At 38.9% G+C, this 16,759-nt stretch overlaps 1 protein-coding gene across 2 annotated transcripts in view; it reads right to left on the bottom strand.

Moving 5' to 3' along the window:
* The window catches only part of LOC120514751, a 48,097-nt gene extending 32,752 nt beyond the window's left edge, over nt 1-15,345 (bottom strand). Inside the window, exons 1-6 of one of the 2 annotated variants that reach the window (XM_039735292.1) lie at nt 15,218-15,345; nt 14,687-14,883; nt 6,473-6,610; nt 6,209-6,347; nt 3,568-4,015; nt 3,307-3,516 (exon numbers count right to left, since the gene is read on the bottom strand). In XM_039735292.1, coding sequence (XP_039591226.1) covers nt 3,307-3,516; nt 3,568-4,015; nt 6,209-6,347; nt 6,473-6,610; nt 14,687-14,883; nt 15,218-15,331 — 1,246 coding nt within the window. In that variant the 5' untranslated portion in view covers nt 15,332-15,345. Of the gene's footprint in view, nt 1-3,306; nt 4,016-6,208; nt 6,348-6,472; nt 6,611-14,686; nt 14,884-15,217 lie in introns of both variants that reach the window. The other variant, XM_039735285.1, reaches the window with a different exon arrangement.
* Between the last annotated feature and the right edge of the window lie 1,414 nt (nt 15,346-16,759).

Below are 16,759 nucleotides of genomic sequence, written 5' to 3'. Positions count from 1 at the left end.
AATTCTGGGAAAAGGTCTTGTGGACTGACGAGACAAAGATGAACTTCATCAGAGTGATGACAACAGCAAAGTGTGGAGATAAAAAGATCCAACGCAGATCATCTCATCTGTTAAACATGGTGGCGCTGGGGGTGTTATGGACGGGGCTTGTATAGCTGGCACAGGTCCTGGCACACTTCTCTTCATTGATGATGTGACTGCTGATGGCAGTGGCACAATTCATTCGTAGGTGTAGAGAAACATCTGATCTGCTCAAATTCCAGTAAAGGCCTCCAAACTCACTTGACGGTGCTTTATCCTACAACAAGATGATAATCTAAATAGACCGTTGAGGCAACAGAGGAGTTTGTCAAAAGTAAAAAAACGGAAAATTCCTAAATGGCTAAGCCGGCCACTGATTTAAATCCAATTAATCTGGTCTCCATATGATGAAGAGAAAACTCAAGGGGACATGCCCCCCGAAACATGCAAGAGCTGAAGATGACTGCATGAGAGGCTTGGCAGAACATCACCAGAGAAGACCCTCAGCACCAGGGGATGTCTATAAATCGTAGACTTCAAGCAGTCACTGAAATGCGACAAAGTCCTAAATATAACAGCTTTAATAGACCTGCCATTGCTGTGTCACAAACATTATGGTGTTCTGAAGAGGGGGGATCATGTAGAAAAAGTGTCGTAGGACCAAAATGTCTGCAAATCCCTTTAAATAAAAGTCTGCAACATACACTTTAATCACGACATGTGAATTATTTGATTTGTAATTTTGAACCGTGGATCAGAAGGGGTAAGTCAAGAAAAATGTGTTGTTGTCCCAAACAATAATCAAGGGCACTGTAGCAGCTTTAAAACCTGTGAAGAGAGCAACTAGGTGCTAGACGCGTAATGAAAAAAGGTTAATAAAGAGCAAGACAAAATTTAATGAGAACCGAGTAGCAAAGAGCCTAAGGGGAAATATGAAAGAAGAAGGACGGTCCAAAAAAAAGAAAAACAGGCAACGTTTAGAGCCAAAATATGTCAAAAGAGCAACACCAAATCAAAACTATGAGGTCAAAATGGAGAGAAAGCAGGTCCTTACTATTCACGGAAGAATTCTTTTCATTTTCAGATAGAACTTTGTCTTCTGGAGAATTAATCTAAGAACTTGTTGTTTCTTTTTGAGTTACCCTACAGAAGGCAACTTTTTGTTTTGTACTTTCTTTGATATACATTTTTTCTTCTTTATTAATAAACTTTATCCTAAAGATTATTCTTTCATCTCACTTGGGCAAGAGATTTTTAGCACTCATCTTCCTTTTCAGAATCTATAAACTTGGCCTTTTTGTGGGTGCAGGCCATAGGCCTGGTTTTTGAGTTTCACAGCCACATCTTCTTTTAGCTTTGAGACCTATTTTCATAATCCTACTTTGTGTTTCGGGCCCTTTTTAGTTAGTCGGTTATAGTAGACTTGGATAAAGACGTCAGCCAAATCCAACATAATCATCACTGCCACCCAAATGTTACTCTCTGTTATGCCACGGAGCTGGGTGCCCCGCAGTTTGATTGCACAGCACCTCCAAGTTTATTAGCTTTGATTTTGTGTCCATTTGGATTTCACCATGACACTATATCCACATACTCAGTATGTGTTACATTCGGTCTCATTTTTGAATGTATGATGCTAAAATAAAACCATTATTTATACTTTTAGTTTGAAAATATGCATTCCTTTTCAAGTTTAGATGAACTACACAAACAATTAAATAAAATGAAACGGAGTCAGTAGGAAAATTGACTGACAAATGCAGGAAGTATTTTAAGATAGAGAAGCTTTTATCTGTGGCGCCTTCACCACCTAATCAAAGCACCGTGATGTCCATACATTGATGGATTAAAGGCCAGAAGTCCACATGACCGTCATCATCAAGTTCTTTTATGAGAACCCTAAATACAATGAGGACTGATTGGGAGATCATTGATGTTATGTACAATGCCTAGAGGGGGCTGGGTGGTCTCGTGGCCTTGGAACCCCTGAAGATTTATTTTTTTTTCTCCAGCCGTCTGGAGTGTTTTTATGTTTTTTCTGTCCTCCCTGGCCATCGGACCTTACTTTTACTCTATGTTAATAAGTGGTCCCTTATTTTAATTCTTATTTATTTTGGCTTTTTTTTTCTATTTTTTCATAATGTAAAGCACTTGAGCTACATTATTTCTATGAAAATGTGCTATAGAAATAAATGTTGTTGTTGTCAAACTTACACAGTTTTTAATGTCTGGAAAACATCTGGGATTTAATCACTTAGAGATCTGTACATAGACAACGTCTTCACATCCTACGAACAATTACACTCCAAAAGGAACTTTCCAGGAACACATTTCTTTCACTACCTTCAAATGAGAAACTTTGTTAAACAGAACCCGCCCAGTTCTCCTCACCTCCCACCTACCTCTATACCGGAAGAAATTTTGATCAGTCTTGAGGACTCAAGCAGCATTTCTGTAATATATAAAACCATTTTACAGTCCATCCCTTTCCAAGATCCCAGAGTACAGTGGGAAAAGGATCTCTCACTCAACATCTCAGAAAAGGAGTAGAAGGTAGCAATGCACAGAATTTACTCAAGCTCCATATGCGCAAAGCATACAATTATTCAACAAAATGATCTATAGAATGCATCTCTCTCATTTAAAATTGTCCAAAATGTGTCCCGGGCAAGATCCAACCTGCAAAAGCTGCAATCGAGCTCCAGCCTCACTGGGCCACATGTCTTGGGCGGTCTGTATCAAATTAACAACATTCTGGACCAAAATCTTTAAATGCCACACAGACAGCCTCGGTATCATGTTTGGTGGGCTTCCAGATGGGCTTAAAGTGGAAAAGGACAAACAAACTATAATGGCCTTCACTTCACTATTGGCATGTAGACTTCTCCTGCTCAACTGGAAGAATCCTAACTCTCCTCTTCAGTAGGTAACTGATGTTATTTATTATTTACAATTGGACAAAATCAAAGTCTCACTTAGAGGATCTGTACAGAACCTTTTAAAAACCTGCCAGTATCTGATCAATAACATTTTGGAATAAGCATTTAAAGTCAGGAAGTGGACCCTCTCCCCTCTTTTTGTATTCTATCTATTTTAATTCATTTATTTATTTCCATATTTTTACTATTATTAAAGTGCTACTCTGCTGACCTAGCTCTCTTTCTCATGAGTGGGGGTCAATTTGTTTCAAACCAGTTTTGTTCAAATTGACTTGCGTATATGGAATGTTTTTTGATTTTAATTAAATAAAATATTTTAAAAAAAGGAAAAGAAAAATTGCCTTACCTTCCACGAGGAACTGGACGGGTATTTTACTTAGTGGGTCTTGGTTTGTAAGTTGTGTGTAAGAAAAGTATGTTGATGTTTGGGTGGTAGAATTCCAACCACCTTGGCTGATTGTATAAGTAGTTGAAGCTGTTACATAAGGAACTGCTGTTGAGGGTTGTCCATTCCACCCCCACCACCACCACCAGGGGCTTGGAGTTGTTGTATTAGGAGCTGCTGTTGTTGTTGTCCACCACCAGGGGCTTGGAGTTGTTGTATTAGGAGCTGCTGTTGTTGTTGTCCACCACCAGGTGCTTGGAGTTGTTGTATAAGGAACTGCTGTTGAGGGTTGTCCGTTCCAAACCCCCCACCACCACCAGGGGCTTGGAGTTGTTGTATTAGGAGCTGCTGTTGTTGTTGTCCACCACCAGGGGCTTGGAGTTGTTGTATAAGGAACTGCTGTTGAGGATTGTCCATTCCACCCCCCCCAGTTGAATGGAGCTGCTGTTGTTAATTGTCCATTCCACCCCCCCCAGTTGCTTGAGGTTGTTGCATAAGAAGATGTTCTTGAACTTTTTTTAAGTCTCCTGACTAAGTAAAGGGGGGCTTTGCCCACTGACGAGCCATCACTGTATTGTAACTGAATGTACTGCTGCGGAAAATCTTCCATGACGAGTTCGAATATGTACACCCCAGTTTGTGTGCCATAGTAAGAAAGTTCGCAAGAAATCTGAAAAAATAAAAAATAAAACAAAGAACACAATTCACCTATAAAGCTTCATACAATGTGCAGTTTGTAGAATGCAGTCAGGTGTTAAGAACATGTTCACCATAACCTAGAGCAGGCATGGTGCTGAGGACTAATGGATTCTGTTCTTCATTATCAGATGGCCAGATTACAGATCTGCACTCTTACACAGTAAATCCCCTGACTCAAGTTGCCCAGTATATTTGGTAATTTACTGACAAGTCAAACAGTCTGATCAGTGTGTGTGTGACATATTCAGTTAAAATCGAGGGTTGCGTTACCACTTCAGTGTTGGCTGAACATCAAAACCTTATTCTGGTAATATGGAATATGCAATAAATAAATAATTGAGAGTGCTATTACTTAAGACATACCTACCATAAACAGAATATTTATCATACACAGATATGTGACATTTAAATAAAATGAGCATTACACAGGACAACCACTTTTCATGATGCACAGACGCTCAGATCATTCCTAGCTCTAGGGGTGTCATTTCATCGTCGTCCCATCCCCGAAACGCACCTCAATTATCATGTCAGGTCTCCCCACCAACACCTGTCAGTCTTGAACAACACTGAGGTGACAAGGTGATCACTTCAGGTAGCACTTTAATAAGGGGACCTCTATCCTGGAATTTTTTTTTTTTTTAACCTTTCAAAATTAGTTAAACAAAAAAGTTAAATATGAACCTTAAGAATTACATACACACCCCATGCCGATATATATGTTATCTTTAAAAATTATGAGAAATATTGCAATTTTAAATTCCAAATTTCACTTAACATAGCTATGTACGTAGTCAATCAGCACCAGCTAGTGTCCAAAAATCAAAAAGGCACATGCAATATCCTGACTTTTACAATTTCCCATGGGGCTGGAGTAAGGGGGCGGGGCGGTGGGCCTTGGAAATACTGGAGAAACGCTCGACAAATGTCACTATGGTAAAATTGAGTTGAAAAATTCACACCGGCTGCTTAGATAGATAGATAGATAGATAGATAGATAAGGCACTATATAATAGATAGATAGATAGATGGATAGATAGATATGAAAGGCACTATATAATAGATAGATAGATAGATAGATAGATAGATAGATAGATAGATAGATAGATAGATAGATATGAAAGGCACTATATAATAGATAGATAGATATGAAAGGCACTATATAATAGATAGATAGATAGATAGATAGATAGATAGATAGATAGATAGATAGATAGATAGATAGATAGATAGATAGATGGGGAAAGTAGGATTTTTACTTTATATAAAAAATATATGAATGAATATATATTGCAAAAAATGTTAAAATACATATATATATATAAAGCATGTACATGGACTATGGTCTGAACACACACCAGAATGACTAAAAAGCAGCAGAAAGAAGAAGAAAGAAAATTCCCAGTCTCAGTGAGGCACTATAAAGGTGTTTTGCTGCTGGTATAAAGGACCCCCAGCTGTGTCTCTTGAAATGCTGCTATTGGATGATTCATTTGCTGGACGTCCTCAGTTCTGGTGTGTCACAGAGAGGATGTGCAGCATTGTTCATAATGACAATCAGTTTTGTCTTCATTCTCTCCTCCTTTTGTACCTGCAGGAGATCCAGAGTCTGCCCTTTTTCTTAGCTTGTTGATTTGGTGGGTCTCTCTTGATGTGATATTACCATCCCAGCACACCATACTGGCCATCAGAGAGTTGTAGAAGATATGAAGGATGTAAGAATGTTTATTTCTGAAAAAGTCACTGTACACTGGAGAAATTCCAAAGATTTAATTTCAGAACTGTCAAAGGCAGAGAAGAGATCTAACAGGATGATGACAGACGACATGTTGCTATCTGTAGCCTGCTGTACTGAGTCAACTATGGTAAGTAGAGCCATCTCAGTGGAGGACACTGCACTTCTTACCATATGAAGTATATTTTGTAGGTTTAGCTAAATAAACATTTTCTTGTTGTTTTAGTTATTATGCTGTTTTGGCATTGTGGTGGTACTGTAAGCAGAATGGCTTTTCCAAAGTGCATTTCCCACACTGAATCTTGAAGTTATCACTCCCTGGGGGTCATATGTATTTATTTGTTTCCTTCTCTGTTTCTTTATTTATTACTTAATTAATTGATTTATTTATTCATGTATTTACTATCCAACTTCCTTCAGCCCTCTTACCTCATTTAGTCCAAAGCCAGCTTGCTGAGCACAGGTGTAGCACTCACTATTGTATGATTGTCCATATCTGCATTTCACGAGGTCACCATCAGGGTCATGAGCCAGCAGTGAGTAGGTGGTGGGGCAGTTTTGTGGGACCCTGCATATGATCAGAAATACATGTTAGACACATTATAGATAATTTTACCATGAACATCCTGCCAAAGAAAGAAAGAAAGAAAGATAGAAAGAATTGATAAATGTAAATTTTGTTTAATTCCAAACCTTAGCCTTGGAGGGAGTGTTGTGACTGGAGATCTGTTGGGATTTCTAGTGTCGGATCTGACGCCCAGGTCCACGTGAGTTGAAAGTATCCAGCTTGGGGTCCAATTTGTATTGTAGACCCAACAGCAGCTGGTTTCTCTGATAAAAATACAAACAATTAAATAAATGAAGAAAGAAAGAAAGAAAGAAAGAAAGAAAGAAAGAAAGAAAGAAATTTATATGTATTTTTGAGAATTGTTTTTCTTTCTGGTTTTCTAATACAGGTAGCTCTCATAATTTTAGCAGAGAACACAATAATAATAATAATAATAATAATAATAATAATAATAAAATTGTTACATCTTTGTAGTGCTTTTCGCGCTATTCAAAGTGCTTCAGTGAGTGGGGATCCATTTTAACTACCACTAATGTGTAGCATCCACCTGGATGAGGCGATGACAGCTATTTTTGCACCAGTATGCTCCCCACACATGGGCTGTTAGGTGGTGAAGTGGTGAGAGAGAAAGAGAAACAATTAGAGACAAGAGGGTTATTAGCAGGGCAGAATGACTATGCCCTGGTGGTCAATTTAGCCTGGACACTGAGATACCTCTTGCTTTTCACAAAGTACGTCCAGGGATCTTTTATGACCACAGAGAGTCAGGACATCACTTTTACATCTCATCTGAAGGACAGTGCAATTTTTACAGCAGAGTGTACCCATTAGTGCATTGGGGCATTGGGATCCATATTTTGACCAAAGGGTAAGCGCCCCCTGCTGGCCTCACCAACACCTCTTATAGCAGCAACCCAAGAATTGGCCGGGCCCAAACAGGCTTAATTTCACTTGGATGACCTTTTCTGTAGCACTTGTGGTATGACTGCCAGCTATAACTCCTAAGTACACAGAGTTAAATAACGTACTCAACAAAGATCATAAATAATCCCATTGTCCTGGTTTCTAAAATTTCACATGATGTACATAATTGCATTACTGTATTTTAATATATTGGTTTTGTTATTCCCTATCTGTGGAAAACACCACATAATATTTTTTATTTCAATTTTATGCGGATTCCTCTGAGGCTGTTTTACTGAGTGTTTAATCACAAAGTACACACTACAAGCCTTTTCTTTTGAGTGGAGCTGATTGCAAAAGGCTGATTTTTCTATTTTTCAGATTTCAGAAAAAAACAAAAAAATGAAATAAAGAACAATAATGTTTTTTTCTGTAATTAATTTTAACAATTTTTGACATTTAAATGTAACATTTTCCCATATTAACAATAGCCACATAACATTCTTCATGCATTCACCACTATCACCCATCAATTCATCCATCTGTTCATTTTCTAAACCAACCTCATCTGGAGTAGAGTCATTGGGGACGCTGGAGCCTTTCCAGCAACCATCAGACATAAGTAAGGAATAACACTTGTAGAGGATAGCATATCTTCACAGGGAGAACACACACACATACAGGTTTAGCAATGCCAATCCACCTAATCTGCTTGTCTTTGGGCTGTCGGAGGAAACCAATGTACATGGACTTAGACAGATAGATAGATAGAAATGAAAGGCACTATATAATAGATAGATAGATAGATAGATAGATAGATAGATAGATAGATAGATAGATAGATAGATAGATAGATAGATAGATAGATAGATAGATAGATAGATAGATAGATAGAGTGCCCTACATTATGTTTATGACATTTTTCCTTGATTTTCCTTGATTTACCCCTCTGCTACACAATTTTAAATTTCAAATGAAACAATTTAAACGTGGTTTAGGTCATGCTCTAGGTTTTATTAATATCTCTAATGGTCTTATTCTTGTTTTTAAGTTTCATAATGGCTTTGACTTTCATTGGCACGACTCTTGCCCTCATGTTGAAAAATGGCAACTACAGACTACAATCGGAAGAGGAAAGCCAAGGTATCTTTTGAAGCAATTAAACTCACCTGAGGGATTACAAACAGTTGTCACAAACATTATATTGAACCACGATGTAATAACTGCTGTGTAACTGAAATGTCTGCAGATCCTCTTTTTAACATTAGAACAATCTAGACGAGTACAAGCCATTAAGCCCAACAAAGCTCGCCAGTCCTGTCCACTTAATTCTTCTCAAAGAACTTCAAGTTGAGTTTTGAAAGTACCTAAAGTCTTACTGTCTACCACGCTACTTGGTAGCTTATTCCAAATATCTGTGGATTGTGTCCCCGTGTTCTTGATGAACCCATTTTAAAATAACAGTCTCGATCCACTGGACTAATTCCCTTCATAATTTTAAACACTTCAATCAGGTCTCCTCTTAATCTTCTTTTGCTTAAACTGAAACGGTCAGCTCTTTAAATCTTTCTTCATATTTCTCGCACTGTAGCCCTGAATCAGCCTTGTTGCTCTTCTCTGGACTTTTTCTTGTGCTGTTATGTCCTTTTTGTAGCCTGGAGACCAAAACTGCACCCAGGATTCCAGATGAGGCCTCACCAGCGTGTTATAAAGACTGAGCAGAACCTCCTGTGACCTGTACTCCATACATCAAGGCGCTATATAATCTGACATTCTGTGTGCCTTCTTAATGGCTTCTAAACACTGTCGGGAAGTCGATAGCTTCGAGTCCACTATGACTCCTAAATCCTTCTCATAAGGTGTATTTTCAATTTTCCAACCGCCCATTGTGTATTCATACCTAACATTTTTACTTCCTACATGTAATTCTTTACATTTACTGACATTACATTTCATCTGCCACAAATCAGCCCAAGCCTGTCAGCTGTCCAAATCCTTCTGTGATAATCATCTGCAAACCTAACCAGCTTGTTACTTATATTCCTATCTAAATCATTTATATTTATTAAAAATAGCAGTAGCCCCAACACTGACCCCTGCTGGACACCACTCTTAACATCAGCCAGTTCTGATGATATTCGATGCACCTCTGCTTCCCATGTCTGAGCCAATTCTGTGCCCATCTACACACCACACCATGAACTTCCACTTCTTTTAGTTTGATGCCCAATCTCTCATGTGGCACCATTTCAAATGCTTTCTTAATGTCCAGATCAATAATATCATCTGCTCCACTTTGATTGAATCCTTTTGTTGCTTCCTCATAGAATTCCAACATGTTCGTAAAACATGACCTCCCTCTTCTGTTCCCTTGCTGACTGTTCAGTAAAACTCCTGTACTTGCCATTTGCTGCTCAATCTTATCCTTAATAATTCCTTCTATTAATATTCCTGTGATGCATTTTAAGCTTACTGGCCTATAGTTGTTTGAATTTGCCTGATCACACTTTTTATATAATGGAATAATATTTCAATTTTCCAGTCCTTTGGAATCTCCCCAGTGTGCAGTGACTTCCTAAAAATATGTGTCATGGGTTTCTATCTTTATTTGGTAGCCTCCTCAAGAACTCAAGGGTAAATATTATTTGGTCCTGGTGATTTGATTGATTTCAATCTATTTAATCTGCACAGCTCTTCCCCCTCTACAATTTCTAAATTACTCATAACCTCCTTGGTAGTCCCTGTTACCTCTGGGAGGTTATCTATTTCCTTATTTGTGAAGATTTTAGAAAAATGTGAATTTAGCGCGTCAGCTATTTCACTGTCTGTATCTTTTAATTCCCCATTGCTATTCCTGATGCACTTCACCTCCTGCTTGACTGTTCTTTTACTACTAAAATACTGAAAGAATCTTTTAAGGTCGTCTTTCATCTTATCTTCTGTATTCCTCTCCCACTGTCTTTTAGCCTCCCTAATATCCTTCTTAGTGGTAACAAAATAAGATGCAGAAGACAGAAAGATATGGAAGAAGACGATCCACTGTGGCAACCATTAACGGGAGAAGATGAAAGAAGAAGAAGAAGAATATCTTCTTAGTGGTTGCCCTCATGTTCTCAAAAGCCCTACAAGTCACTTTGGAGTTATTAGTCTTATATGCCTTATTTGTCTATTTTTAAGTTTGTAATTTCTTTTAAAACTCTTTATTAACCCACTGTGGAGTTTTAAAAAATGCCCATTTAATTCCAAATTTAGCTTTGTACCTGTCCTGCATTACATTTTTAAACCTGTTCCGCTGCACCTCGACTGTCTTCACACTTAAAAGCTTGTCCCAGTCTATCTTCCTTAGACTTTGCAGCATCTGCTCAAAATGTTCAACTTAATAATTTTAGTCTTTGCATCTGCACTCTTTGAAAACATTGAGAACTGTATTATACTATGATCACATGACCCTAATGGTCCAATCACCTCTACACCCTCAATTCCATCCTGATTATTAAAAAATACTAAATATCCAGAAAGGTGTCCCCCCATTTTGGTGCTTTAACATGATGTCTTAGAAAAACAAACAGTCACTCATTACTTCAAAAAACACCTGCTGTTGTGCTCCACCATTTGCAAGATTATTCCAGTTAATATTTGGATAATTAAAGTCCCCCATGACTATAATACAGTATATCCTTGTAACTTTTTAATTTGAATAAAAAAATATGTGTTGAAATTGCTGTCTGCATTGGGTGGTCTATATCACACTCCTAAAATAAGGCCTCTTTTCCTAATGGTTTCCAGGTGAAACCACGTGTCCTCACTAAGATGGGGTTCATCATCCAACTGAAGTGGACTTGAATTAAATTCTGTTTGACATAAACAGCAACCCCACCTCCTATTCTTTTCTGACTATCCTTCCTAAAAATATGTATCTTTCTATGTTACTTATTACTATGATATCATAATTATGCTCAGCTACATACAACTCCAACTCACTTGCCTAATGTTTGATACTTCTAGAATTAATGCAAGCTATTTTTAAAGTTTTACTCCTATATTTAAATGTTGGGTTAGAATTTACATTACTACACATGTTTATTTTTACATTATTATTTATTCCTCCATGTATTGTTTTAAACCAGACCTGTTGTGAGCTCCCTACCTGACTATTCCCTAGTTTAAACAATCTTTGACTAGCCTACTCATACGCTTCCCCAATTCATTGGTGCTCCTCTGGTTCAGATGTAACCCATCATGGCAGAACAAGTCCCATCTGTTCTAAAAGGAGTCCCAATGCCCCATAAACCTATATGCTTCTACCCTGCACCAAGATTTGTAGAAGGAAAACCTGCAGCCACTGCAGCTCTCCAGGACCGGAGTTCGACACCCGTGCCTTAGGGCATAGAAATGTGTAAATCTGGCCCTGACTCTGACACAGCCCCCCACTTTCCATTGTGTTCCAAAAGCCACAAACTTTGTGTTTTGAAAATAACACCTAAAAGTAAGTCTTTCCATGTCTACTTTATAGGTAAATTAACATTAGCTGTTGAATTTTTACCTGCCATGAGAAACATTCTGACTTTTTATAAATAAAGGTAAATCTTTTTGTCGAAAGTACAGTAGAATTGAATTGTAATGGTGGAAAATTAAAAGTTTATGCAAGGACAAATTTGAAATAAATTGGCAGGTTAGAATAGTTTTTCATCCTTCCAGAATGAATACCTGTGCTTACAGTCATATGAAAAAGTTTGGGAACCCCTCTCAGACTGCATAATAATTTCAAACTTTCAAAAAAAAAGATAACAGTGGTATGTCTTTCATTTCCTATGAATATCTGAGTACTAGGGTGTTTTCTGAACAAAGATTTTTAGTGACGCAGTATTTAGTTATGAAATCAAATCAAATGTGAAAAACTGGCTGTGTACAAATGTGGGTCCCCTTGTCATTGTGCTGATTTGAATGCTTTTCACTGCTCAATGCTGATTACTTGGTTGGATGAGCTCGTCAAGCCTTGAACTTCATAGACAGGAGTGTCCAGTCATGAGTGGTCAAAGGTATTTAAGGTGGTCAGTTACAAGTTGTGCTTCCTTCCCTTTGACTCTCCTCTGAAGAGTGACAGACAGCATGGGATCCTCAAAGCAACTCTCAAAAGATCTGAAAACAAAGATTGTTCAGTCTCATGGTTTAGAGGAAGGCTACAAAAAGCCATCTCCATCTCAGAGGTTTAAATTGTCAGTTTCAAATGTAAGGAATGGAATCAGGAGATGGAAGGCCACAAGCACAGTTGCTTTTAAACCCAGCAGGTCTGGCAGGCCAAGAAAAATACAGGAGCGGCATATGAGCAGGATTGTGAGAATGGTTACAGACAATTCACAGATCACCGCCAAAGACCTGCAAGAACGTCTTGCTGTAGATGGTGTATCTGTACATCGTTCTACAATTCAGCGCATTTGCACAAAGAGCATCTGTATGGCAGGGTGATGAGAGAGAAGCCCTTTCTGCACTCACGCCACAAACAGAGTCGCTTGTTGTATGCAAATGCTCATTTAGACAAGGCAGAGTCATTTTGGAACAAAGTGCTTTGGACTGATGAGACAAACATGGAGTTATTTGGTCAGAAGAAATAGCGTTTTGCATGGCGGAAGAACACCGCATTCCAAGAAAAACACCTGCTCCTTTGAAAGCTCAGCCAATGATTAACAAAAATCCAAAGAATTAAGAGGGGTTCCCAAACTTTTTCATATGATGGTATGTAATAAGATTCTCTTTGTACTTCCGGCAATGCTGTTAAGTGTCACTGTGACTGAAAATTGTTTGTGAAGCTGCCATGGGAGCAGAGAAACTCCTAGCTGTTTGCTCTACAAACAATACATTCTGTCTTAGATTCGTTACAGTGTGACCAGCAGGGGGCATTGCAGCACACCAAACCCCAGATACAACTGCATCAACAGGAGTCCCAATTTAAATAAAAGGTCTAATCTCCAAATATTTTCTTTAAATAAATGTTTCAAGAGGGAATAAACCAAACACAATACAACTCTTCTGCCTCATTTTCTTTCTCTCCTTCCATTCCCCCAGGCAAAGTTTGTCCACTTCCATCCAATGGCCTGTACTGAAGCAGGGCTGCTGCTTTAATGTAGAACCCATGAGTACCTCTGGTGTCACGATATTATCCCTCAGAAGCACTTCTATATAAGGCTGAAGCCCCACAAAGTAGGAACATCACTCCCTCTCGGTGCACACTGGTGGAACACAAGGTACCCAACAGGGTTGTCCCATGGAACTACTGTATACCTTCCAACCTTCCCTGTGGATATCTGTTAAGGTTGTGAAACCCACGGATGTTACCACCTAGTGCGGCGGTTCTCAAGGGGGTGAGAAGATGTGAAAAAAAGAAAACAACAATTGAAAATATGAAAAATACATCAGAACTTAAACTATCCACCCATCCATCCATTTCCTAACCCGCTGAATCCGAATACAGGGTCACGGGGGTCTGCTGGAGCCAATCCCAGCCAACACAGGGCACAAGGCAGGAACCAATCCTGGGCAGGGTGCCAACCCACCGCAGAACTTAAACTACATTCTGATATTAGAAAAATAAAGATAAATGTCGCTAAAAGTTAAGTAGGTATAATAAAACGTGTAGCGGTGTATCAGCAGCAAAAAATATAGGAATACATTTTATTAGGGTTTCAAAAAACGTTAGGGGGCGCGATTAAAACTGTTATGAAAACTCGGGTCGCAAATACTTAAAGGTTGAGAAACGCTGACCTAGCGTTTTGATGAAGAACTTAACAAGTTAATCTTCTGTCCTTCCATTATACTGGCCTCTGGATCCCAACTGGGATTCCAGTCCCTGCATGTCCTCCATTACAATGGCCATTTCAAAATCAGGTAGATTTTTTTTTTAAGTTTGTTCCTATATTTACATTTATATTTTATTATTTCTATAGTAACCAATCTCGCTAGCACTAGCACTACCAAATAAGTGTACAGAAACTAAACAGGCGCTCAGGTCTAACGCTGGCTGCTATTTGATTTGCTTTTGCGTGGACAGAATCTTTAGTACTAGGGTGTTGTACCGTGTTAGCCATTATGAAAGTAGTGAGAAGTCAATCAAAATGACCCCTTTTATTGGCTTTTTAAAAGATTACAATATGTAAGATTTCGAGGCAACTCAGGACCCTTCTTCAGGCAAGATATATAACTGTAGCTAAGCGGGCCTGAACTTGACATGAGGGTCGTGTCATTTGGATGTCAACATACTAGCGCGCGAGGGGCTTGTCTCCAGATGGCAACGACAACATATGGGCTTCACAGTGACTGAAGTGCGTGGATCACTTGGAAGCTAAAAACTGTCCGCAGCTGCGTGTGTGTGCATCTTCCCCATAATTCGTTTTCAAATCCTTTCGGTTATTTCAACGGAAAGTAATTCACAGTTCACCTACCTCAGATCAAACGGCTTGTCACTGGGGACGCTTTTTGACATGAACCCTTCAGCCTGACACCAGGTGTCCCCCAGCGGGCTGCTGTCTATTTGCCCGTATTGGAGTTCTCTCGTGTAGCCGCAGTTTCCGCTGTTGCAACCCCAGTAAAACTCTTGATGACAATTACTTCGGAAAGATTCTTTGTATCGAAAATCAACCTGCAATTAAAGGTAACAGACACGTGCATGGTACGTTCGTTATATACATTATGTACTTGCAAAACTAAATGCATTCATGATGGTATTTCTGATAAACGGCTGATACCGAACAGAACAATCGAAATCAGCTTTCTTCTAAACGCAAGCAATGTACGTGTAACTTAAATATATTATATTTTACACTCTTTTTAGATTAGTTTCCCAGTTCTTTGTTTCTTTATTTTAATATCCACTCCGTGGCATCTATCTATGATGAGGAAATGCATAGCGATATTTTAAAATGCGACTTTATGAATGCGTAGAATTGGTTAAATGTGCATCACTCTGAGCATACCCGATATGTGCCGTCCCGATTCCTCCCTTTCGGCGTGAATGTCATGATCCCACCCTGCATGTGGGATGCCAGTCCGATGGACAAGACACTCCATGAAACGAGAAGCACCAGCATGCCGCCTGCTGACATCTTCCTTAGCTTGTTTTATTAATTTGTTTTCCTCCTCGGTTTGCTTTTATAGTTTCTCACATGCTAATGATGACCAGCCCCAAAGATGCCAAGAAGAAAAATCACTTCTGCTTCCTGATTGGCGCATTCCTCAGAGAAGCTGATGTTCTTGACAGAGCCTGGAGCACATTGGTGTGCAAAGTGCTTAGTTTGGGAGCAGAGATTATAAACGAGGTGGCAGATATCAACACAGCAAAGACGTAAATGTTAAATTAACACCCAAAAGTGTACACAGTACGAGATGATGAAACACAGGGAAGGTGCTATATAAATAAAATGTATTCTTCTTCTTCTTCTTCTTCTTCTTCTTCTTCTTCTTCTTCTTATTATTATTATTATTATTATTATTTTCATTTATACACTTTCAACTTCAGATTTAACGCTGACTATTTTCGCTGTGAAGTAAATATCTCTCTTACTTTTTATTAAGGACGCTGGCCTGCAGAGCTTTATCTTCTTAAGGAACAAAGTATTTCCAATGTTTTATTTATTTATTTAATCCTCTGTTGCCTGCTGCATTTATTATTTTAAACTACTGTATCAATTATTATTATTATTATTATTATTATTATTATTATTATTATTATTATTATTATTATTACTATTGTTGTATTCTTGAGTCTCTTTGTTAAAACACCTAACATAAAGTAAGTTTTTCAATAATTGCCTTAGGTGGTCTTTGCAATCATGATGGGTTACATTTGATTACACACACACACACACACACATATATATACGGTGCTTTAGAGGGGCAACAATGAGATGACCCTGAAAACAGGAATGAATGATTTAACAGGTGGAGGGAGGCCACTGATATATTTCCCTCCTCATCTGTTTTGTCACTTATTTTGCATTAGGCTACAGTCAGTGTCACTCCTGGTAGCATGAGGACATACATGGACCCTACAAAGCTGGCACAGGTAGTCCAACTTCTCCAGGATGGTAGGCAAATCATTATGTGCCATTGCCAGAAGGTTTGCTGTGTCTCCCAGCACAGTCTCAATGGCATGGAGGATTTTTCCAGAAGACAGACAGGCAGTTACTCAAGGAGATCTGGACAGGGCCCCTCGTAGAAGGTCCTTAACCCAACAGCAGGACCCACCGGTATCTGCTCCTTTGGGCAAGGAGGAATAGGATGAGCACTTCCACAGCCCTACAACATGACCTCCAGCAGGCAGGGCACTGGTGTGAATGTCTCTGACCAAACAATCTGAAACAGACTTCATGAGGGTGGCCTGAAAGCCCGACATCCTCTATTGAGCACCGTTGAGCTCGATTGGCATTTGCCATAGAATACCAGAATTGGCAGGTCCATAACTGGCGCCCAGTGATTTTCACAGATGAGAGCAGGTTCACCCGGCGCACATGTGACAG

This window comes from Polypterus senegalus, chromosome 1, assembly GCF_016835505.1.
Source record: "Polypterus senegalus isolate Bchr_013 chromosome 1, ASM1683550v1, whole genome shotgun sequence".
Lineage (NCBI taxonomy): Eukaryota > Metazoa > Chordata > Cladistia > Polypteriformes > Polypteridae > Polypterus > Polypterus senegalus.
The sequence above is the reverse complement of the archived record's forward strand: the minus strand, read 5'-3'. Positions and strand labels throughout refer to the sequence as shown.